Source organism: Cydia pomonella, chromosome 23, assembly GCF_033807575.1.
Source record: "Cydia pomonella isolate Wapato2018A chromosome 23, ilCydPomo1, whole genome shotgun sequence".
In the NCBI taxonomy this organism is placed as follows: domain Eukaryota; kingdom Metazoa; phylum Arthropoda; class Insecta; order Lepidoptera; family Tortricidae; genus Cydia; species Cydia pomonella.
In genome coordinates this window covers 8,880,230-8,906,223 of record NC_084725.1, presented here as the reverse complement: position 1 = coordinate 8,906,223, position 25,994 = coordinate 8,880,230, and the positions used below count along the sequence as shown (strand labels likewise).

Here is a 25,994-nt window from a genome sequence, read left to right as displayed (position 1 = left end):
TACAGTAACCTGCAGCTCCAACTCCAGGGAATTGAGCTGAATGAAGCCTGCGGGCGCCCAAAATTTTTGTCGTACATTTTCTTTACAACAAACTTTCATATCCATGAAAATAGCGATTTGTAATAGTTCCTTACCTTTCCTTTCCACATGGTAATGGTGTCCAGACTCGATGGTCTCTCCCTCGCGCACCCACGTGATCTTGGGCACGGGGTGGCCGGTGAACGGAATCTTGATCACCACGTTCTCACCCTTGTCGAAGTAGGCCGTGTCGCGGAAGCGAGGCGGCACGTTCAGCTTAGGCGCAGCTGAAATTAGAAGAAGTACAATTTATGAATTTCAATAGCAAACACCATTATGACCTCGATGAAATTAAGAAGTGAATTTACTAGGCTTGAGTTTAAAGTGCTTAAACATGGCAAAACGTGCATGTAGCTCGAGTAGGTCACGTCGCGAGAAAGTGTGCAAGTACAGTTACTCGCGTGAGCTCTAGTCGCGTGGTTTACTTGCTCGACGTTTTGTGTGGCTCGCGCTAGATATAACTGGGTTCATGTACTTTTTATATTATTCTACACGATTCACATAGCCTGTGCAGGATCATCAACTTACTTCGACTGCTACTTACTGTACTTCTTCTACAGCAGGTAGTGATGTTTGTACACAGTGCAAGTCACTTGCACTATATGCAAGTGACTTGCACTATGCGCAACTAACTTGCACTGCACTTGAACTAACGTGCATGTAACTTGCACTGTGTGTAAATATCACTACCCGCTGTCAAAGAAGTACAGAAGGCATCAGCTGGAGACCAATGCCTTACGAGATGCAGAAACTTAAGATCTGTAGACCTCTAGTCTACAGAAGGAATACTCACTCATAATAAGCAGCTCAGCCTTCGTGCTCTTAGCGCCGGCTCTGTTAACAGCGCGGCACACGTATGAGTCCGCATCCTCTCCGAACACGTCCACAACTGTCAGGAAGTGGTTATCACCCTCGCTCCAGATGCGGTGACGAGGACCGTTGGTTATCTCACGAGCGCCTGGAATTTATAACAGATGTCAATGTTACGAGTTCATATTATGCCCTTCAGATCAAATGGCTGAGAGAGTGAAGTTTAGATACTGTAAAATGATTGAGCATGGAGACAATTTTACGAGTACAATCCATAAATTTAGGGTGTCATGTGAGTAGATTGTTTATCTATTACAGTCGCCGAATAAAAATAAGGGGTTAGCAAATTAATTAAAAGTATTTTAGGTAGAAAGCTTATTTAACTGGAGTAATATTTAGCTTCAAGAAATCAAAGATTAAGAAACTAGCTGGGTGAAGCACTTTTTAGGGTTCCGTAGCCAAATGGCAAAAAATGGAACCTTTATAGATTCGTCATGTCCGTCTGTCTGTCCGTTTATGTTTTTTAAAATACTTATATTTTAAATTGATGTAACTTAATTTACTTTACAGTACTCACCCTTGTACCAAGTGATAGTCGGTTTGGGGAAGCCAGTGATGGTGCAAGTGAACTTGGCGTTGTGGTACTGGATACAGTTGGCATTCTTCAGCGGCTTTACGATCTCCGGCGGAGTGGCAGCTAGAAAAAAAATATCAATGCCACATAAATTGTAAAAAAAATACTAACTTTAAACGTGCTCTAACTAGGCATTAATTCAGAATCTTGGAAGATTTAACAACTGGAAACGCCTTGTCTGTAATTTTCTGTACAAAACAGTCTGCCGTTTTTTTCGGGGGAGGGGCACGTCAAATGTAGGGCTATTTGTAAGTAACGTACAAATAGCCATGTCAGATAAATGTTATAAATATGACCATTGGCTGAGGTTTTCGACAGAGGGAGTTCAGAACAGAAACGCTCCACCCCGCGTCATACCGCCCTGCTTGGTGATACGTTTTACAACACGCCACCATTCCTTTGATTTATCCCTGTTGAGCTGCCCTCCTGGCACATTCTGATTCGTCCACCTCAATGGTGGTTTATTTCGTGGCCTGGTATCATTCAATGTTTCCTGGACAGTTGAACATCCTGGACATAGAAGTCAATTGATTGTAAAGCTCACCTCTCGGGTCCACGACCTTGACCTCCTGGCTGGCGGTGGAGGGCGGGCTGGGCCCGGCCTCGTTGACGGCGGTGACCCTGAACTCGTACTGGCGGCCCTCGATCAGGTTGGAGCAGTTGTACTGGTTGGGCAGGCACAGCGTCGGGTTCACGCGCTGCCAGGTCGACGTGCCGACCTCGCGTTTGTCGATCCAGTAACCTGAGAACGATAGGAAATTGTCTTTGAAGGGAATTGTAACTCACTGTTAAATGTAGCATCCTGCTACTCTGGGGTTAAGGGAAATAAAAAACTTAAAATAAAATATTGAATATCTGGCATTAAATCGGACGACGATCTTCGATGACGGAAAATATCCTCTGGAAATCGAACTAATTCCATATGACCTTTTTTCTGTTCTAGGTTGGGCCCAAACCGTAGGATATGGGAGAAGGTTTTTAGAGAGATTTATGCGAGACTTCGAGATTAGTGAGAAGACAATCTTTTCAGCCAGACTGAACATAAATGCTTACCTTGGATCCTGGCCCCTCCGTCGCTTTCAGGCTTCTCCCATTCAAGGTGAACGAAGTCACCTCCAACTTCCTTGATCTTGGGAATGCCGGGCGCAGACGGTGGGTCGAACGGTGCCTTAGCCTGTTTGAAATAAAATGTTAATTAATTTTATTATAAAAAATATTTGCTTAAGTTCTGAAATAGGTGATATAAAATGCAATTACTGTAGTTGAGGTAGAGTACGGATTTAATTCGTGTTCAATTGAGTACGTAATATCGTAAATATATACAATTGGAACACTATAAATAAATATAATAAATTTTATAATTGGAACACTCATTCATTTTTGGTTTTAAAGACTTAAATAAACTTTCATTCAACTGTTCGATCTTATTGCATTTTAAGTGTTCTAAATGAAATGTTATATAATATGGGTATCAAATTAAAAATAGTAATTGTAAGCAGATCCCCCTACGGTGTACTATCCACTACAGGAGCGCTATCTAAAAATAGGTTAAGATTTTTATGTTGATATGATACAAACGCTTGTACTGATTCGTGCCAGCAAAATGCATTGCGAGTCATGTCAAAGACGGACAACAACAATATGAATATCAGTTTATTAGCGACTTACCCTAATCGGGTTAGCGGCATCGCAGGCGGGTCCTTGTCCGTTTTCGTTGGCGGCGTGGACCCTGAAGTTGTACTCCTGGCCCTCCGTGAGACCCTGGACGGTGAAACGTGTGTCTCGGACTGAGGACGCGATTGTGATCCAGGAGGTTCCTGTACAAATTTTGTAGGGTTAGAATGCAAAAAAGTGGGACGCTGTCTAGTTGGGTTGCAACAAATATAGAGAAAAGTGAAAGTGGGAAGAAAATGATTTCAGAATATAATACGGTCACGGTAGTGTCCTTTGTTTACTGGGAGATTTTAGCACGTCGCATCTTTTGATAGTTAGATATAATTTGATAAACTTGAGAAAAATCTCACTTTATATCTCACTGGTGTCTAGATTGTATTTAACTTATCAGGAGTATCGTAACGCTCTACAACGTAATGTGTAACAGCAAAGAGAATTGGAAATAGAGCTTTTTTTTATTTGTTAAATATCGAAAACTGGCGCCATTTTACTACCTAAAGGTTATGGCGCCATCGCTCGAAACAATGCTACTATACCTTTGGCTTTTGATCTATTGGATGACGTAACTTTTTGTTATTTAGCAAATTGAACACATATCAGTGAAAGAATAAGGATCAAAGTCAAATGGCGTTCTAAAAGTGTGGTCCGGATAACGGTGCCAAGTATCACGCTATTGATTCTACTATACAACTTACTAGATGTATCATTACGCTCGACGACTTAGTGCGTAACAGGCATGCCGCCATCTTAGTTCGGCGGTCTCTAAGTGACAGTGTACGAATGTTTGGTAACATCGCTTGGTACGAGGGCCTGTGGTGGTCCGGGTAGACTTGTAACGGTGACAAATATTACGCTATTGATTATAGTATACAACATACCAGAGGTATCATTACGCTCGACGACGTAGTGCGTAACAGGCATGCCGCCATCGTAGCTCGGCGGTCTCCATGTAAGGGTGCACGAATGCTTGGTAACATCGCTTGGTACGAGGTCCTGAGGAGGTCCGGGCAGGCCGGTGACAGTGACCGAGAACGTGTCTGATGTCTCGCCGGAGTTGTTCTTGATGGTGATCTTGTATGTGCCTAGGGAAAATAAAGGTTTCATGTAATTTTCATAGAAAAATACTGTTTGAGGAGAAAATAACGAATACTTTTTGTAGATTGTTGAAAATTGAGGTCTATCAAGACGGGTTTGTTGGAGGAGCATTTCATTAAAGTCGCGCTTATAGAGGCTATTTGTTTGATTTTTCTGAGGATGTTAGGAAGGTTAAAGGGTTTTACATTTGAACTTAGCCATATAATATTATTATACTAAAAATCCACCTACTATATCCAGAAGTATTAAATATAATGCTAGTGAAATCGGTTACATTGTATCAGTTCATAATGTAAATCACTTACATTAGTGTCCTAGCAAATTTTAAAACACGTAGCTTTTATTTTCACGTCATATGGTGACCCTGCCAATCCGTCTTTGCGTTTAATTATTAACTTGTTGTGCGACTCCAGTTTTTATAATTCTTACCAATACAAGTTGTCATTTTCACGTCACATGGCGACCCTGCCAATGCAACCTGGTGCTTTACATTAATAATTATACAAGTAGCTTACCCATATCATCCTTGCTGATATCCTTGATGAAGATGAGGATATAATCATCGAAGACGGTGAACTTGAGATGCGGGGACTCCTTGACGGCATGGCCGTCCTTGGTGAGCGTGACGTCGGCGGGCTGGTCGCCGGTGTACAGGATCTTGATCTTCGTGTTGTCGTGCTCGGGCAGGTGCAGGTCGCCCGGCATGCGCGTGATGCGGGGAGGATCTGGTGGGGGAAGATGATGAATTTTGTACTTCGATTATAAAAGAGAGACTTGTATGATTTTTGAAGTGAAAGCTTCTTTAGCGCTGTGGACTTTTTGTGATGGGGAAAAAATGTTCAACTCGCGACAGGTTACGTGACCGACAGATTCGACAGATTGAAGATTCGTAAGACGGACACGTGACGTAGTCGTTGAAATTATGGATGGAAGTTGATTTTTCTGAGAGATAAACTTTTTAATGTTAAATAATTGTAATAGTTCCGGAGTGTTAAATTTTTAATGTTATATAAATTGTCATGTTTGTGTACGATAGCACAAATATTGTATTTTACCACACAAATGATAGTACTTTTATACTGATAATTAAAGCAATTCGTGCAAAATTATTCCCTAACCATTCCAAAATATCAAAAATGCACAACGTTAATATTCAAGTTTTAACTTCTGCCGGCACTCCCGGAGTGCAACCTGTTGTTTTTTTAATGTTAGCGTATAATTGCCAACCTAATACTGAACAAAAATCTGTTCTTTGTTTTTTTTTTACAACAAAGCAACAGGAAAGGACAGTTCTGACCCTCTAACATGACTTGCGTTCTCGCGCACGACTCTATACGTCAAGTCGCGCTAGATGTATGAAGTCACGCGCGAGAATAAGAGGGTCTGTAATCAAGAAACACTACTAAAAACATATTTAAGGCCTTCTTAAGCTACTTACTTCCGATCTTAAGGTGACCAGTGCAGTAGATGAAGCCGATGTTGTTGACGGCCTCGCACGTGTAGTCACCCTCGTCCGCGTCGGCGGCCTCGGTGATGTTCAGTTTGAGCACGCCCTCACGGGACTCTGCGATGAATCTGTAATAATAAAAAGTGTAAGCTGTGGGGATACTGCAAGTTTTTGTAAGTAAATAAAGAAAATATTTATAAACAAAACTTCCTCATGTGTTATCGGTCGAGCGGCGCGCACTTCATTAATTAAACTCCAATTTAGCAACCACCGATCTACACCTAACCACATATGTTCTTACCTGGTTCCTAGCACGACTTCTCTGCCGTTCCTAAGCCATCTGCCAGTAGGTATCGGGTTGCCAGTGGCGACGCATTCAATAGTGAATGGTCTGCCCAATGGAGCGCACATATGCGGGGGCATCATCTTCACCCATTCGGGCTTCGTGCCTCCGATCTCTTCGCCAGTGCGGACTGGAGTTGTGCATGATGATGGCTCGGATTTTCCTGGAAATAAGATTTTACCTATGTTAAAATGGGATATATTTATTTATCTTTGTGGAATTATGAACTTTAGAGCACATTTTTCTGGCAAATATACATTTTTTAAATTACTAATAAAAGGATTTGCTTGGCAATAGTATGACCAGACATAGACTTCTATGTCTGGCCATATGATTGCCAAGCAAATGGCAATTTGTGGCAAAATAAAGTGTTTGACAAAATGAAATATCGACATGTCTGTAATCGATGTTACCTTAATGCTACCTATATACCTATATTTTATGAAGTGAAGATAGCTACCGCAATATACACAATACGTTCAATATCTTCTTTAATATATTGGTCGTTTTCTATTCTTTTAGCACTGTATACTACGATTTATGTTTTTTTAGTACAAAATAAATGTGATAAAGAAATTATGTAAAGATTTGTAATTCATTTTCATTCTTGAAATTTCTCCGTAATTAACAGCAAGTAGAATTTACATATCTTCATTATTAATCTATGACTGACTTATCGGTAACAGATTAATCGATGTTTAAAGTTTCCAAACACTCGTTTTCGCCACAAAAACTTCTATGTCTGCATATGACAAATATTTTCCCAGTAGTATTTTTGAAAGAAAGAATGTAATAAAATGCAAATAAAAGAGTCGTCTTCAAGTGTTCGAAATAGTTATTTTCATGGTTTTCAGTTTGGCCATTTCCTTTAAGTCCCTGTGATTTATTGTTATAGTACGATTCAGTATTAGAGATAATGTTATATGGTTATTGAAATATTATGTTAATGTGATATTTGTAGAATCTGGTTACGCCTATTTTAAGGGGCCACAGTACTGGCAGTAGACGGAACCCTGTCAAATTTGTATTTGTGTAGCAACGGTTCTATGAATTGTTTGTTTACTTTTATGTATGTCAGTCGGTCAATAACAGTTGTCATGTAAACACTGAATAAATTTCTAGTATACACTTTCTTAGTTTAACTGTGCTATAGATCTCTGCTAAATAGTGATAGGTTTTATTCCCTATAATGGTGTCATTCACGACGACGCGTGCCTTGACTCGTTAGGTTAGATATGTAAAATCTGTGCGTCATCGTGGATGACACGAACTATAAGTATTAAAATTTTGTCCCCTCGGCATAGCTCAAAGCATCACTTACCGGCACTGTTAACGGCAATAATCCTGAACTCGTAGTCTGCCTTCTCAATGAGTTTCATCGCAGTGAACGTGGTGTCGGCGACGTTGTAGTCGTTACATTTGACCCACACGCTGTCGCCCACGTCGCGGCGCTCGATGATGTAGCCCGTGATGCGGGATCCTGGAGAAGGAACGGATTAAAAATTAGCCAAATAGAAGGTACAGATTTATTACCATATTTCGTTGCCAACTTTTATTGCTACTCACACTACATATGGTGCTACTTTACCGCATTAGTGCGATAATTAGCACATGACGTAACTATGTCAAAAATAAAAGGGGCCAAATGTACTGTAAAATGTTGTACGACACATGTGCGAATAGGCAGTTCGCAACTCGTGTCGATTTAATTTCCTATGTACTATTAACCTTGACTTGAAGTCGGATATTTTATGATATTAATCAGTCTAAAGACCCGATTTTATATTCCCGTCTGGCGAGACTGAGGTTTTTCCCTGGTCAGTTTATAAATAATAATAGAAATAGAATTATTTTCGTTAACTGTAGGTTTTCAGTAGGCCCAGCATGATAAGCGTGGCAGTATCTCGCGGCGAGAAAAACTACCCGTTTTTTCTATGTTAAATAAAGCGGGACGGTTAGTCTATTTCGCCGCAAGATACTATCACGCCAATCATGTGCTAGCCCGGCTGGTGTGTCCCATTTGAGACTCAAAGAGTTCATGCCCCCACGAACCTGTCAAAAGTCTAGGAGGTTCTAACAATGAGGACCAGACCTTGTTGCATTATGAGCCTAAGAGTTGGTTTAAAGCTAGCGGACGTCATGACGTGATCCTACCGACTGTGCCAGTACCAAAATTTCCAAAACTCACCTCCATCGTTCGCTGGCGGGTCCCAGCTGAGATCCACATAGTTCTTGCCCACGCGCACAACGCGAGGGGCCCGCGGAGGTCCAGGTGGTCCGCAGCGGGGCTTGACCTTGAAGCGCTGCGAGCTGGCCGAGTACTTGCTGAAGCCGGCGGCGTTCTTGGCGCGGACGCGGAACTCATACTCGCATCCGGCTTCGAGGTTGTATGCCTGGAAGATGGTTGAATGTTAGTAAACTTTGTCGGAATTTGTGTGGATGTAGATCATTGACATTAAATAATAAATAAATAAATATTATAGGGACATTCTTATACAAATTGACTAAGTCCTACGGTAAGTTCAAGAAGGCTTGTGTTGTGGGTACTCAGACAACGATATATATAATATACAAATCCTTAAATACATAGAAAATATCCATGATCCAGGAACAAATACCTGTGCTCATCACACATATACATGCCCTTACCGGGATTCGAACCCAGAACCATTAGCTTCATAGGCAGAGTCACTACCCACTTAGGCCCGAACGGTCGTAAAAATTATAAATGTAATTAATAAATATATGTCCTAAATGAATTCATCAGAAAATTAACGACTAAAGTAACGATTTTAGACTGACATGTGATTTTTCACAGTTCGTGTGTAGCAAATTAAAGCTACTTATTCCCTCAAAAGATTTATTACTTTAGTCAAGCGCTCTGCGTTATTTTCGAGTTCCTTCAAACTTCAATACTTTATAACTACTCTATAGTATGGATTGGGCCACATTTTACGGTAGGCTAAAAAGTATTTCTTCTAAATAGCACAAAACATGTTGAGAAGTTAATAAAAACATAACTATTGCAATGCCTCTCATTGTAATTTGAAACTTTGCTTCTCGTAAGTTTGCATACTGTAGTATAAAGATCTGTTACCTGGTAGTTGCAGTCCTTGACCAGATAATCGGCGCTGTTCCAGACGTTGTCGCGCACGTCCCTGAAGTCGAGCTTGTAGCCCTGGATGCGCGAGCCGCCGTCGGAGCGCGGCCGGTCCCACACGAGCGCGGCGGTGGAGCCGTCCCACTCCACCACGCGCGGCGCGCCCGGCGGGTCGGGGATCGTGAACGGGAACTGTACGGGAACAGAACTTGCTTATGTTGCGGAATTTTGAAATTCTTTTTAATTTCCCATGCTTTGAAAGTGGGATCATTGCAGTTTTATGACGTGTGCAGAATGTAATGCGTTTATGCTCTAGAGCATTTTGCTTTCCAAGTACATTTCTTTACGTTAAGACAAACAATTAATGTTTCCGATATTTAAATCTTCATTCCATAAATAACGATACTTTTACCTAAATTGTTAATTGAAAGAACCCTCAGGAAATACTATTAAGTGTGTACTTAGATATGTTTTTTTTTAAATACACCTGTAATTTATTTTCCTAAAATAGTGTATGATTCGGGTGAAAGGCACAATTTACTCCGGCAGAATACGCTACCTCAACTGAAATGAGTGCCTTTCATCCCTTGGTTAACAATTTACTATGTAACTTCTTGCTCTTAAAGTTATTTATCCATCTGATTAAGATAGATAGATAGAATACTCTTTATTGGCACACCTCAGTAAAAAGATACAAGAAAATAAACAATTGATTAAATGTAGAGGCAGACAACAGGCGGTCTGATTAAATTAATTCTTAAACTTTCAGATACTTTCATCTGATGAATCTATCATATATCAGGACTAAAGTATGTTATGAATTATAGTTAAAGAACAATGATATAGACACCAGCGAAGACAAAGATAGCTTCAAATTGTCCAGAAGCTCTAAAGATTTCTGTTGCCATAAATTAGTAATGTAGTCGTGCCAACTCTTATGTTTTTTGGCAAAGTAGGACAGATTACGAATATTGAATATTTATCTTTAAAAATATAATATGACAAACCTTAGCAGTAATAGAGTCGTCCATGGTGAGCGGATCAGAAACTCCATACTGGTTCTCAGCGCGGACGCGGAACGTGTATTTGCGATTCGGTTCGAGACCCATCACGTTGTAGTGGCAGTTACGCACGAACGATGAGATCTTCTGCCATACCTGAAAGAATGGGAAATTTAGTTGTGTCACCAGTATAATCAAAGGCAATGAAAACGGATAGCTTTTCACAACATTTTTTATCGAAAGTAGCCTGTTTTCATTTATAAAGAGTGTATTGAATTAACTTAATTAGTTATTTTGGGAAATTTAGATAATCATAGACTTTACAAAGTTATAGTCTATTCTACTGGATCGGGGATATAGGATGTATTTTATTTTTATCTAATAACAGCTGCGTCTGTTAACTGCACGGGATTTTTATTTATTATTGCTTATTTAGCAACGCAATAGAATTAAGCAACGCAATTTAAATAATGAAAAAAAAAGAAGATTTAGCGTATTTTAAATTTACCACTAGGATAATTTCGAAGTAGTCTACAATGTTCTATTCACTATTTCTACTTGTCCGTTCTTTGGTGGGTGATAATAGGGTTTTTATTTGATTCTGTCTCTCTTCACTCAACCGTTCTCCGTTAAATATTATATTTCGTATACTCATATAATATCGTCATAATGTCGACATAATTACCTGATCATTTGTACACCTCTTTGCAATAACATAAAGTCGAAAGTTTTGAGGTTACTTACTCCATTGTTGTCCATCTTCTCGACGATGTAGTTGGAAATGGGGCAGCCGCCGTCGTCTAGTGGCGGCTTCCAGCTGAGCGTGCACGTATCTGGCGTGATGTCGGACGCTTCGAGCGGGCCTACAGGCGGCGATGGTCGGTCTACCACTAATACCTACAAAACGAGTGTCATTAACTCACAAATCGCACAAAACAAGGAGATAGGTACACAGTTCTATCGATTAAGACAGTTGAAAGGCAAAGTTTTACATAAATTGGTGTTCAATATGTTCAAGGCAGTTGAAACACGAACGTTTTACATAAATTGGTTTTCAATATGTTCATGTTTTTATTAGTTTTAGTAATTCAAGAGAGAAATGAAGTCCGTAAAGTTCATTTTAGTCTTTTCTTTTGAATGCAAGTTCCTTCACTTCTTAATTCGTCTCTGTCTATTCTTTCCTTAATTTGATTCTCATGTTATATATAATAATTACTAAATGCTTCATATTCCTACACAAGGGCGTAAACTGTATTAGCGACTTATTTAATTCACAGTATGTGTGCAAAAATTATACAGACATTTCTGTAAAGTCGTTGACAAATATGATATTATATAATGACGTTTAAGTCTTTCAATGTACAAGTTAGAAGGCGACTATCTTCTATGTATTCAAAGGACAGCATACCACATGAAATTACCACGACAACTTAATTTTCATTGTGGATCAACTTACCCTGCAAGTCGCGCTATCCGAACCCTCGCTGTTCAACAGCTGAATAGTGTACGGCCCCGTGTCGGACCTCTTGGCAGACGAGTTGTAGAACACCGTGTCAATGTCTGACGTTACAAAACGGATTCTGTTGTCGGGGAACACTTCCTCGTTGTTCACGAACCATGATACCTGGGGAAAGTGAGTTGTTAGTCTGTTAAAATGTATACAAGAATATCGTAATGTCAGTTTTAAAAGCCTTGTTGGGAAGTCTACTTCAATAATTAGGATTTAGGATGAGGCACAAAGACGTATTTGGTATCTTTATTTAAATTTTCCGTTTTGTTTTACTTTTATTGTACCTACTATTTGTTTGAGCTTTTTATTCTACCTACTATTTGAAGTAAAGGAGTACGTTTCAGCTTGGGAAAAATGCTTTCAGTTCTTGTAAAGTTTGGTGAGAAAGTTCGAGAAATATATACCATATAAGTATTAAGCTATTGGATATTTTTCATAGTGGCGGAGCCATATGGGTAACTAGTATCTTCTTTCGTTGAGAGTAAAATATTCAATATCTCAATGCTAGTAAATTTACTAAAATATAAATATAAAAAGAAGGTAAGCACACTCACCTTCGGCCTAGGGTTGCCAGTGAACGGCACGGTGATCTTGATCTCCTCTCCCGCAATAACGGTGATGTCCCTGAGGCTGAGGTCGCTGGTGATCTTCGGCGAGTTGGGCGGCGCGCAGGCGCGGATAGCATCCGAGCTCTGCGAGTACGGCCCTTGACCGGCGGCGTTGATGGCCGCTACCCTGAACTCATACTGCTGGTTCTCGATCAAACCGGTGACTTTAAGAGTTGTGTCGGGCACGTGCGCGTGCGAGGCTTTGGTCCATTTGTCTTCGGTTATCAGTCGCTTCTCTACGACATAACCAGTAATGGGTGAGCCGCCGTCGTGACGAGGCTTAGTCCAAGTGATCGTGATAGATGATTCCGTAGTTTCGACTGATCTTGGTGCTCCAGGCGCGCCTGGAGGATCGAACGGATGTCTTGCCTTGATAGGCTCAGTAGTTTGAGCCGGGTCGGATTGTCCGTATTGGTTCTCAGCCATAACCCTGAACTCGTAATCTCTGCCGACGTTGAGGTTCTTCACGCGGAAGAACGGAGTGGTAACGTAGCCGGAAACCTTCGTCCAGTTGGCGGTTCTAGCCTCGCGTTTCTCAACGACGTAATTCGTGATCTCGCCGCCACCGTTGTCCTTCGGCGGGTTCCAGTATAACGTGAGAGCTTCACCTTCGAATTCATCCGCACGCAGGTTCTCTGGCTTGCCAGGTCTGTCGAGGACACGCACGTTGATCGTGGCCGTGTCGTATCCGGACGGATTGCGCAGTTGCAGTCTGTATTGTCCACCGTCGGACCTCTTAGCGTTCTTGACGACAAGCGATGCCGATTCTGGCGTAATCTTCTGGAAGATCCTAGAGTCTCCCTCAACATCGAGGAGGTTGTCATCCATGAACCAGGATGCTGTCGGTTGCGGGAAGCCAGTGTAAGGCACGTGGATGGAGAAGTCCTCTCCAGCGCGCACCGTAATGTCCCTGACTCCTCCAAGATCCATGCAAGGTTTGTTAGGCTGTTCGGCAATAGTGATGTCGCTTGTAGGCTTGCTTGGGTCAGAGCGACCGACGTCATTGACAGCAATGACCCTGAACTGATACTCTTCACCTTCCTTAAGTTTAGGAATAGTGTGAACGAGGCTTGGAATAGGCACGTCATTGACATCCTTCCAGTCTTTGTCGCCCTTACCCTTCTGTTGGATGATGTAGCCCTTAATCTTTGACCCACCATCGCTCTTCGGCGGCCTCCAGGACAATGTGACCGAGTCCTTAGTAATTCTGTCTGGTTTAGGCGCTTCAGGCGCGCTAGGCTTAAGTCGTTGCGTCTGCGCTGTGATAGGTTCTGTAGGCTTGCTAGGTTTGCCAGGTCCGGCCTCGTTGACGGCGATGACTCTGAACTCGTAGCGGTTGCCCTCGCGAAGGTCAGAGACGGTGTAGCAGGTGTTCGGTGTCGGGTAGTTGTTAACCTTGATCCATTCGCCACCGCGCTCGCGTTTCTCGACGTAGTATCCGGTGATGGGTTTGCCGCCGCAGTTTGCGGGCGGGTCCCATTCGAGAGAGCAGCTGTTCGCGCTGTATCCGGTAATCCTTGGCGTTTCTGGTGCATCTGGCGGGTCAAATGGCGACTTGGCAACCGTAGGCTTGGACTCCAATGGGTCAGACACTCCGTAGAGGTTCTCAGCGCGTACCCTGAACACATATTTCTTGCCTTCAGTAAGGTTCTTGACGGCGAAGGAGCATTTCGGGCAGAAGCCTGCGACAGTTCGCCAGTCGTTGACGCCGTATTCGGCGACCTCGACGACGTAGCCGGTGATCTCGCTGCCCCCGTCGTCGGTAGGCGGCTGCCACTGTAGACTGATCGTGTCGTGTGTGACCGCTGTTGTAAGGAGAGGTCCTTTCGGAATACCAGGCTTGTCAACAACAATGACTTCGATATCGGCGGAGTCTTTTCCATGAGCGTTGGACGCCGTGATAGTGTATTTTCCAGCGTCGTCTCTTGTCGACTTCTCAATGTTCAGCTTGGTCTCATCGTTCTTGGTTTCCGTGGACAGTCTAAGCGAAGGCAGCAGAGAGACGGCACCCTTGGTCCAGGAGATGGTCGGTGTGGGCGCGCCGGTGATTGGAATGTTTATATTGATAGGTTCGCCGGCGCGCACCTTGATCCTGCGTCCAATAAGATGATCCAGGTACAGTTTGGGCTTCTCTTTCATTGGTTTAGCGATGAACATGTTGGACGGGTCGGACGGCTGGCCTGGTCCGGCAGCGTTTACTGCGGATACCCTGTATTCGTACTGGTGGCCTTCTTGTACCCTATCGTCTTCGTATTCGCTGCTCCTGACTGGATCTTTGTTCAATTTGATCCAGCGGCCAGTGGCCTTGTCTCTCCTCTCGACGTCGTAGCCGATGATGTTGGATCCCCCGTTGGAGATAGGTGGTGTCCACCTGACCTTGATGTGATCCTTGTCCGCAGACACAAGTTCTGGTTTGCCAGGCTTGCCAGGAACAGTGTATTGGTTCTTAGCGACCACTGCTCTGTCAGTCACAAGCGGCTCGGAACGGCCTTGCAAGTTCTCGGCGAATACTCTAAACTCGTATTTGGTTCCTTCAGCCAATCGCGGTACTGTGGCGTGGTTGAGCTTAGGGTTGATGTAGGTGACAGCTGGTACCCAGCCACCTCCGTGAGTCAAGTCACGTTTCTCAATGACGTAGGCGGTCAGTTCGCTTCCACCGTTGTCCTTGGGTGGTTTCCATGAAAGAGTGACGGACTGAGCCGTGATCTCTTCATACTCGAAAGGCGCTTGCGGCGGTCCAGGAACATCTAGGACGATAAGCTCGAAGCTTCCTTCGTCAGATCCTGAGTCGTTCTTCAGCGATAGATGATATTTACCAGCATCGGAACGCTTGCAGTTTACTGTGTGAATAATCGTGTGATGACCAACTGAAGTTACAGTAGTCCTTTCGTTGGTAAGGACCGGTTTGCTGTTGCAAGTCCATGTAACTTCAGGAACAGGTTCTCCAATGAAGTCGACATCCAGATGGAAGATGAGTCCAGCCTTGATTCTGATCTCTTTAAGTGGCGTAAGGATTTTAGGCGCCACGAATCTGTCCTTCGCTGTGATGATGTCCGAAGGTTCAGAAGGCTCAGACTGTCCGGCCTTGTTTACGGCGATGACCCTGAATTCGTATTCCTGTCCCTCAGTAAGGTCAGGGACGGTGGCTTTGTTCTTGTTTGAAGGAACGTGAGCAGCGTTCACCCAGTAGGGGCTGCCCTTTTCTTTCTTCTGGATGATGTAGCCAGTAATGGGTGAACCACCGTCGGATTTCGGAGTGGTCCATTGGAGGTCCACGTGATTCTTGCTCCAGTCGGTAGCTTCAGGCTTGCCCGGTGCAGTTGGTTCGTCGAATTCGTTCTTGGCCGTGATAGCGCGGTCTAGCTCTAAAGGCTCAGACTGTCCAATAGCATTGACTGCGCTTACTCTGAACAGATATTCCTTCATGTGGATAAGCCTGGTGACTTGGTGAGACAGGTAAGTGCTCATACCGGCATCGGACCAAGTTCCACGGGACAGATCCATCTTCTCAATAACGTAATGCAGGATCGGTGATCCACCATCATCGAGCGGTACCTTCCAAGATAGTGAGCATGAGTCCTTGGTAACATCCGCGACAACCAGAGGCTTCTCTGGTCTCGCTGGTTTGTCAAGTACGGTGACCTGAGCGGTGGCAGAGCACACACCCAGGTCATTCTTCAGGGTCAGCTTGTAAACGCCTCCGTCAGCGCGGACAGAGAATGGAATGTCTAATATGACCCTGTTGTGCAGAACCTGGATATCGATATGGTCGTTCGGATGGACGACCTTGCCGTTGATCTGCCATTCGACTGTCGGTTTCGGGGCCGCTTCGATGGGAATCTCGTATTGGATCCTCTGTCCGGCCTTGACTGTCTTGTCTGCGAGCAGAGTTTTGTCGAAGTGCGGTGCGCAGAAGCGGGCCTTGGCGACTTGTGGTGTGGAAGCATCGCTAGGCTCTCCATTGCCAGCCTTGTTAACGGCGATGACCCTGAATTCATACTCCTCGCCCTCCGACAAATTAGGGATAGTAGCGGTTGTCGTGTTCCCAGGGACAGTGGCCGCGACTTCCCAAGGTCCATAGCGTTTCTTCGCCTCGATAATGTAGCCAGTGATGGGGGATCCACCATCCTTCTTTGGCGGCACCCATTCCAGATCCATATGATCCTTGTCCCAGTCTTTGACAACTGGAGTACCTGGTTTGTCTGGCGTTCCGTAAGGGTCCTTGGCCGTGATAGGCTCGGAGCCGACCAACGGCTGGGACTCTCCTTGCTTGTTAACAGCGCGTACTCTGAAGTTGTAATCGTGACCTTCGATGAGATGGTCGATGCGGATGTTGCAAGAGGAGACTTCACCGGCCGGGATCCATCTCAGGTTCTCCTGGTCCATCTTTTCGACGACGTAGTGAGTGATCTCGCTGCCGCCATCATCCCTGGGCGGGCGCCATTTTAGTGAGCAACCAGACTTGGTGATGTCGTCAGCCCGGAGCGGTCCTTCAGGTGGTGTCGGTACATCGAGTACAGTGACTTTGATAGTGGCCGAGTCGGTTCCGTTGTGATTCTTGGCCTTGAGGGTGTAAGAACCGCTGTCGGCGCGCTTGGCGTCGACGACCTTGAACTTGGTGGAGTGCGCGTCATTGACGATCTTGATGCGATCTGTGTTGATGACCATGTTGTCGCCGTGGAACCATTCCTTGGTCGGGGTCGGTTCGCCGGCAACTGGTACATCCAGCTCGTAGTTCTTGCCGGCCTTGACCTGGAAATAAGAAAATAAAAATAAGAAGACATGCACTGGACCCGGGTATGTCCTTAAACTACGTCCAAAAGAGAGGTATGGGCAATGTGAATGTCATCTCGCCTTGTGTGGTAGGGCACAGCACAGCAGATGTCATTCCAGATCTAGAGCAGAGCCCAACTGGGGAAGTACCTCCACCTTACAGAAAACCGCAGCCAAATAACACTTGACCCTACTCATAGTGTTGTGTTCCTGCCGGTGAGTAAGGTTGCCAGAGCTCAACGAGGGGGTTGGGGTTAGGGTCGGTAACGCGCATGTAACTCCTCTGGAGTTGCAGGTGTACATAGGCTACGGAGACTGCTTACCATCCGGCAGGCCGTATGCTTGTTTGCCACCGACGTAGTATAAAAAAAAATCAGACAACTTCACCTAAGAAATTGGTAGACAGACTAGTATCTAGGCTAACCTTCATGTAAATAAATTTACCTAGAGATTTAGAAGTGGTGGAAACGGAAGTTTACGAGAATGCTTAGGCAGTGGTATTCGTGTTTTCACCCACGATGAAACGAAAACGGTGTATGCGTTTGTGTTGATAGGCTGTTTATATGGATAGTGTGCACGAATAATGATCCTATTTTTGTCTAAAACGTATGGACCGTAATTTAGGATTTAATTATTTTTTTAAGGAACATAAGAGACTGGTTGGACGTGGGCAGTACAGAGAAACTAATTCGCATGACTTCAGATAGAATGGCATATAGACATAAGGTCGCCAACCTGGTGTCGCCTGGGATGGTGAAGGCACTTAAAGAAGAAGAAGATATATACATTTTGTCCCGTAAAGTTTGCCATGGAGAATTTGAGTAATCTTAGTATATGATTTGCAGGTTTTCCGTGGTGAACTTTTTGTTTCGTGGTGGAATACATTTAGGCATCCCACCTAGTCGGGGAACTGGGAACGAATATATCGTACACGCAGGCAAGGGCCTGCACTACCATAGAAGACAGCCCGTCTTGCAGCGTTCCTCACCTTGATATCAAACATGAAGTTCCTGTCGATCTTAGGCGCGAGGTTCTTCGGCCTCGCGAGGTGCGGCTTGGTGTGGTCGGAGGGCTCGCCCGGCCCGGCCTTGTTGACGGCGCGGACGCGGAACTCGTACGTGTTGCCCTCGATCAGGTCGGGCACCTTGCCGGTTGTTACGTCGCCCTCGATCTGTGGGAAAGGATGGATCAGTTAAACAACTCGAGGGAAATTATGGAGATTAATTTTTTAGCTTAGAATAAATTTAAAAGTGGAAAAATTACTGTCTTGGGTGAGACTTTTTTATTTTTTTTATTTTATTATTCAAATTAGTTACACAGCATTACAGTATTACTACTAAGGCACTGCGAACTACAAAACATATTTGTAGTTCGCAGATAACTTGAACTCACGGCCTCTGGATCGATACTCCAGCGCTCTGCCATCTGAGCCACCAAGACCTCATCCATAGGCAGCAAATTTTCCACCATATGAGTCTAGGGGACCCTAGCGACATCTACCGTAAGAACGTTACACTTCTTAGACGTTCTTCTTAAAAAAAATGGAGATACCAAAATTGCATTGGAATTCAGAAAGAAAACGTCTCTTAATTCCTGTGAACATTTATGGAAATGTTACAGAATTTTTCAACTTTATGGAAACTCTCTGCAACTTTCATTATATTGATTTATGTTGTAAGACAAAAAGATAGATGAGGTGTTTTACACCTCACTGCACTTTGCATTTGATGGGGATGAAACTGAGATCAAGACCTAAAAAGCACTGACGGGGTGGTTTAGGAAGTTGTAGAGAACTTACCTGAGCACACTCCTCCCAATCCGGCGAGAAGCGGTCCTTCTTCTCAATAACGTATCCAGTAATAGGCGCGCCGCCGTCGGACTCCGGCCTCGCCCATTGGAGCTCGACCCAGTCGCGGTCGAAGTCCTTGATGACGGGCGTGCCAGGCTTGCCGGCAAGATCGTAAGGGTTCTTGGCCTCGGTGGCGTGCGGGGTGGTGAGAGGCTCGGATTTGCCTTGCCTGGAAAAATTAACATTAAAAACCAAAATAAAGTGGTAAAAACCAATAGTATTATATCGAAAGTTGCTATAAAAGTTTAGATTTTTTTATTACGAAGTTTTAGATAAATAAATGAATTTTGATCCTTATTATTTACAAAGAGCTACTAACCCCCTTATTCATAAATGTGCACTAAAGTTATGATGCCGCTAATCATCGTTTGTCCCTTTCCATCATACCAATATGTCGGAAAGGGACAAACGATGATTAACGGCATCGTATCTTTAGTACACGTTTATGAATAAGAGGGTAAGTGTCTAGATAGTTCTTTTTACTACTCAGATATTATGAATAGGATGGCATACTTGCTATAGTTGGCATACGATACCAACCAACATTAGCAACTGACCTGTTAACAGCGCGGACTCTGAACTTGTACTTATGTCCGGGCTGTAAGCCGTCGACTGCCAGGCTGGTCTGCGGTCCGTCGGTCTCGCCGGCGGTGACCCAGCGGCCCGTGGCCTCGTCCATGCGCTCGACGATGTACTTGTCGATGGGCTGCCCGCCGTCGTCGGAGGGCGGCAGCCAGGACAGCTTGGCGCCGTGGGCGTGCACGTCCGACACCTGGAATATGAGAACTTGTAAAATATGGAATACAAAATAAATTAAGGGCTTGTATTTTCTAGCCGCAAAACAAAATATGCAAAAACAAAAGCAATTTATATTTTTAAAATAAAGATTCAAAATACAATTAATTATCCGATAGACGATTTTGATTTCTTTAATTCATTTTGAAGTACTTGTGGAAGTTTTTCTGTGGCATTCAGGAATGATGTTTGTACCCTAGGTTTAAGCTGGCTAAACACACCTATTTTATACATGTGCACCCGTGTTTGGCGACTTAAAACTAAAAAAATTAAAAATGGGAGCGATTTGTCGAATACAATTTATCGTACTCCACCAAAGCTGTCCTAACACATTGTGGATAAAAATATTGCAATATCTTACCTTAAGCGGCCCATTAGGCGGGCTGGGCGCCGCCAGCACTATGACCTCCACCTCGGCCACGTCCTTGCCATTGACGTTCTCGGCCGTGATGGTGTAGCGGCCGCTGTCGGCGCGCGTGGCCGCCTTGCAGTTGAGCTTGGTGTTGTAGTCCGAGTGCTGCACCTTCATGTCGCCAGAGGACTTCACCTCCTTCTTGGCGAGGAACCATTTGGTTTCCGGCATCGGTTCACCCGAAACCTGTGGAAGAAAATTTGAAGTGTTTAAGCAATCGTGGTTATAGCTCAGTAAACTTTTAAATCATCGTTGGAATTTGTTATTACAATAGTAAAAACAAAATCGATGCAGTTTAGCGATAACGACAAAGTTCGAAATCGATGCAGTTTAGCGATAACGACAAAGTTCGAAAATAGATTGCGACATGCTCTCGGACTCTTTATTTGTTTATTACAATTTTGGAACGGAATTAAAATACTAAAAATGACGACTATAGAGTGTAAAATCCCTCCCCATTGTTCTCTGGTGGAAGTTTTAGGAGTTGTACTGTTTAGTTCTCTGACTATTTTCTTTACAGTTTTGTTTGAAAAAAGACGGGAATATTACTTCAAAACACCTTGTCAATTGTTAGTTTTGACGCTAAAGTCTGAAAACTAATGTTGTTTCATAGCAACCTAACGAAATAGTTGAATAACAACGTGAACTCACCTTGACATCGAAGCCGAACTTCGTCCCGACCTTGAGCTTGATGTCGACAAGGTTGGTGCGGTCGATCTTGGGCGCCAGGTTCCGGGGCTTGGCCACGATGGGGTGCGTGCTGTCGCTCGGCTCGCCGGGGCCCGCCTTGTTCACGGCGCGGACCCTGACATGCGGAAAGACAATGGTTAGAAAACAGTCTTCACGAGCGCTGGTCTGGATAAGGCAGGTTTAATTTCTTGAAAGTAAGAAATATGATTTTATATTTAGCGTTGGTTTTCGATAAAGACAGAACTCATGAGGAAACCTGGTAAATTTCTATAAAGTTTATAGATTAGTGTAAGAAAATCTGATAGAAGTCAGTTTTCTAAACACCTGCGGCAATTGTAGGAATTATGTTGAAGATGGGGAGTATATATGACCAAACAATATTTCTTGAATCCACGCTAACAGCTTTTTGAACCATTCCTGTCCATAAACAAGCATCTACTGGTACTATCGGAGGATTATGCCTATCCGTGGTTGGTCGATTTTTCGTCGCTCACCGCTCGCTGGATACTTACTCTAACGCTACCAATATGAAAGGTAGAGGCAAGGAACAAAATCTCCATATACCAAAGTGTCCGACATAAAACCATAAATAGGAGGCGCTACGATACCTAGAATACTTGAGAAAAAAATCTAATCATAGACAGCGCACGTCACTCCGTCAATAACGCCTAGGTTCTTAGCTACTCTGGAGAGATTGGGAACTGTTATTTATAACTGACAGCTGGACACTTTTGCAACAGTTTTGCCTAAGGAGATTCTGTTCCTTGCCTTTACCTTCCATAGCTACCAAGATAATTCTGACATGAAGATTGACAATATCTTTTTAAGCAAGACTAAGGCATTCTCACCTGAACTCGTAAGTCTGTCCCTCCACCAGATCGGGCACAGTGCAGTTGGTCTGGTTCGCGGGAACCTCGAGAGCCTTCTCCCAGTCGCCGAACTTGTCCTTCTTCTCGACGATGTAGCCCTCGAGCGGCGCGCCGCCGTCCTCGCGCGGCGGCGTCCACTTCAGGTCCACGTGGTCCTTGTCCCAGTCCGTCACGCTCGGGGTGCCAGGCGCACCTGGTTTGATAATTATACAGTCAAAATTCAATTTTTGGATTGTATTTTGATTGACTGTTAACCTTGTAGGGATAAGTTCGCATTTGTTCATTGCATACATTTTGTTTTATTGTGTCGTAACCTATCTGTTGCAAGTCCTCGGTTTGTTATTAACTAATGCAAGGTCCGCGTTATTATAGAATAGATTATACAGGGTGATTCATGAGACGTGAGCAGGACTAAGCCTACACAATCAGTAAATGTTAATGAACCGTTCATCATCATATTTAAGTAAAACAAACTCGCTTTATTTCTGTTATTTAACTTTTTGGGAAGGACAAATTTGATAATCTACAATCATGGACACCCTACAACACTTAATTAAGAAAGATAAAACCTCTTTAACCGTTATGACAGCAGTTTGATTATGAAGAAAACAAAATGTCACACTTGAGTGAGATACGATTTTTCAAAAGTAACCAGACTCCGATGACATTTAATTTGTCACTTGTTATGGATAAAACAAAGAGGGTGACCATACATGGCGTAAATAAATTAAAACATTTTTTTTTAACAGTAAAAAATAAAACAGCGTTAATCTCACAAATACTGGTACGAAACAGTTGCTTATAACTTACTGAATGCTCAAACTTGATCCTGCTCACGTCTCCTGAATCACCCTGTATATTATATTAGAAATTATATTAGAAAAAAATATATATATAAATATGCAAAAACTACCTTAATATATGGGGAATAAAGTCGTGTATACATATTTTGGGCACATTTTTTGTACCGATATTTTTAGACGTGACTGTACATGGTATGGTACTGACCAGGTTCGTCGAACGGATTCTTGGCGACGATGCTCTGTTCTGAGGTGAGCGGCTCGGACTCGCCCTCGGAGTTCACGGCAGACACTCTGAACCTGTACTCCTTGCCAGGAGTCAAGCCAGTAACGTCGCACTCTGAAAACACAAAAAAAAACCATTAGTAGTGCTGCGTGTCACTTTTTAAGTGTACAATCTTATTCTTGTACTATATGTGTTACAAAAAAGCCTCGTTAGCCAAGTTTAGTGACTTTCTGTGTTTCTGAGCGCTCTGAACTTGGGAATATAGGAAATCAATTAGCTCCGTTTTAGCCTTTGAGATAAAAGATGATATTTATTTATTTATTCCGCTCCATTGTATGCATTGATTTCGCAAAACTGGCACCCTGGATTCTCCATATAGGTTCCAACATTAAAAACGTTATCTATACCCGTCTGTCAAAACTTATATGCGATTTTTTCCACATATGTCTCCTAATAATCTTAATATTCATGACCATATAGCGCTCTTATCTCAAATGCGTGTGATGTAAATGAAATCTTCTATTGTTTATGGTGTTTTACTATGAGTTGATCAAGAAAAAACAAATTAGTGTGGCGCTCGTAGACGACTCCTACGCAAACATTAAATATGTATACAGGGGTGCTAAGATAATAGTTTTGCTAGTTGTCCTTATTTCAACAAAAAAAAAAATCTTTGTATTTTTGAAGTTCATTATCTTAATATTTGTTATAAAATTTAAGAGAGGTATTTGAAATTTTAACAATAAGGGGGTAAAAAGTAAACAAATACTCACTAGGCTCATTGGAGCGGGCACACGGCACCCAGACCCCAGTCTCCGTGTCCAGTTTGTCCACCTGGTAGTACTCGATGGGGGCGCCACCGTCGTCCTTCGGCCTCTTCCATTTGAGTGTGGCACCTTCCTTGTGCACGTCCGAGATCTGAAAGTAAACATGTCAATATAGTCATTATGATTTTTTTTCTATAGGGAGTATTACTGCAATGTTCTGCCGCCAGAGAGCAGCACTATCACATATTCTAGACCATAGAGTAAATTATATTATATACTGTGCCTAAGACGGTTTTTGAGGAGTTAAATACATCAAGGCGGTTTGTTTAAAAAGGCCTACCGCGAAACGCGAAAATTGGAATTTCGTTATCTGCCTCTTTATCGCTCGAATATTCAAGAGTGATAGAGAGACAGATAACGAAACTTCGATTTTCTTGTTTCACGATAGGCTCTCAGTATGTGCTAGAGGCGGCCCCTACGCAAAGTTTAGTAAGAAAAAAAAAACGATTTTTTATTGAGAAAGAATGCGTATTATTTATCCGCCTCGATCGCATAATAACTACTCATTTTTTTTTCCAAATTCGTAAAATGGAAAGTAGAAGATAAATCCTATGTAGTGCTAGTAGACTTCTCATATATATAATATTAATATGTAACTACATATATAATATGTAATTCCTCATACTGGCGCAGTTGGTAGGATTAAATCTACATTGGTTGCAGCTGCATGGTTTACCTGTAGCGGTCCCTCGGGCTTGGTCGGCTTGTCAGTGACGAGCACGTTGATGGTGACGGTGTCCTTGCCGCTGCTGTTGACGGCCGTGACGGTGTACTCGCCGGAGTCGTCGCGACGGACGGGACGGATGATGAGCTTGGTGAAGTAGTCGGGGCTGTCGATGGTGACCGCCTTGGATGGTCGGAGTGGCATGTTCTGTGACCTGAGGGAAAAAAACGCTTTTTAGTGGTCGAAAAGAAGTAAAATCAAGTTATCGAGAGATTATCTTTGTGTAACTTTTAAATCTAAGCAACCCAGTATTTTAGTCTACTATTTTATCTTATGGGATCAAATTTCACCCTAGTTGACTTGAACAATTTTAGTATAAGATTCTTTTTCACGAAGAGACTTCATTCGTGTTATCAACGACGCCGTCAAGATACTGCAGTGTTAATACAGTAAAATACTCAACTTACAGGCCTTTTAGAAAAAAAGGCCGCGTCCTACTATCGTCATATTCGTTAATCAGATGTAAATGTACTATTATAACTTTACCTCCATTCAACCGCTGGTGGCGGCTCGCCAGTGATCACAGCCTCCAGCTTCAGCGTAGCGCCAGCCGAGATGGTGACATCCCTGAGGTGTCTCCTGTCGATCTTCGGAGCCAGGAAGCGAGGCTTGGCGATGAAGTTCTTGCTCGCTTCGGACGGTTTGCTCTGGCCGGCCTTGTTGATGGCGATCACTCGGAATTGGTATTCGTTGCCTTCGATCAAGCTATGAAAAAAAAAGATTATTAATTACAAGTAGTAGGTAGAAGGGAGTAAAGAAATATTTAAATAAATTAACAACTATGTTGATCCATAGAAACCCCTGCTCTATATCAGTTTGAGTTAAGACCAGGCTGGAAAACAACAACGGTACTCTACTGCCCAAAAGAAGGAGTCATCTTCCTTAGGGACCATAATCAAACGCCAAACACCAATAAGAGCACACCGTAAAATAAATGAAATCTTGATAGGTGCCCTACGATGACATACTTATGGCGTTATTCATAAACGACTGTCAAATCTAACAAACCGTTGATAAAATTTTGCCTCTATCCGTCATTTTGACATTTCTGTTTGTTAGAAAGAGACAATTCAACGGAGATTGCAAGAGGTTGCTAACTTTTATGAATAAGGGGGTTAACATACAGCAAGCCTATAGGGAGCGTGCATGAACTGTAGGAGGCAGCACAGGAGCCGTCAGATTTTTGGCGCGAAGCGTAAATGTGATGTTTTTTGTTCCGATGTAGCCCACAAGATGGCAGAACCTACTATGCACAAGAAAACACGTGATGTGTACATGTCAAAAAATCAAAAATAAAAAATGTTTATGGTTCCGATTCAGGCCACAAGATGGCAGACCCTCCAACGCGCACGGTCCCTATCTATCTCACCCGGCAGTTGTACTAAAATCATTATTAAGGAAAAAAGATCGCTGTTGGTACACTAAAGTCCTAGTCCAATCGAAGATCAACGAGGATGTGGGGTGTTAGGGTCGGCAACGCGCATGTAACACCTCTGGAGTTGCAGACGTTTATAGGCTACGGTAACTGCTTACCATCAGGCGACATATTAAATACATAGTAGTTATGTATTCTGTAGAACTAGTTTTAAGATTGTTAGCTTAACAGTCTCTTGACGTGAAATATGTATTTCATACATTTTTTTATTTTTTTTTATTCTTTGACATTTGGAGAACCGTTACACCTCCAAATCTTATTATTGTGTATTATTATTTTTCTCAGACCGTGGGG

General features: G+C 43.1%; 1 protein-coding gene across 1 annotated transcript in view; it reads right to left on the bottom strand.

Annotated features, from left to right (window-relative positions):
• LOC133530502 (twitchin) overlaps positions 1-25,994 on the bottom strand; it is a 139,203-nt gene that overhangs the window by 18,024 nt on the left and 95,185 nt on the right. Inside the window, 27 exon segments of the mRNA XM_061868422.1 lie at positions 135-305; positions 872-1,036; positions 1,466-1,585; positions 2,067-2,264; positions 2,576-2,696; positions 3,191-3,339; positions 4,075-4,278; positions 4,807-5,016; positions 5,730-5,866; positions 6,040-6,244; positions 7,403-7,561; positions 8,270-8,474; positions 9,179-9,373; positions 10,189-10,338; positions 10,927-11,079; positions 11,639-11,806; positions 12,247-17,052; positions 18,062-18,244; positions 18,872-19,091; positions 19,480-19,694; positions 20,079-20,315; positions 20,781-20,934; positions 21,668-21,881; positions 22,697-22,828; positions 23,488-23,632; positions 24,218-24,419; positions 24,752-24,970. Of these exon segments, the coding sequence (XP_061724406.1) occupies positions 135-305; positions 872-1,036; positions 1,466-1,585; positions 2,067-2,264; positions 2,576-2,696; positions 3,191-3,339; positions 4,075-4,278; positions 4,807-5,016; positions 5,730-5,866; positions 6,040-6,244; positions 7,403-7,561; positions 8,270-8,474; positions 9,179-9,373; positions 10,189-10,338; positions 10,927-11,079; positions 11,639-11,806; positions 12,247-17,052; positions 18,062-18,244; positions 18,872-19,091; positions 19,480-19,694; positions 20,079-20,315; positions 20,781-20,934; positions 21,668-21,881; positions 22,697-22,828; positions 23,488-23,632; positions 24,218-24,419; positions 24,752-24,970 (9,437 nt within the window).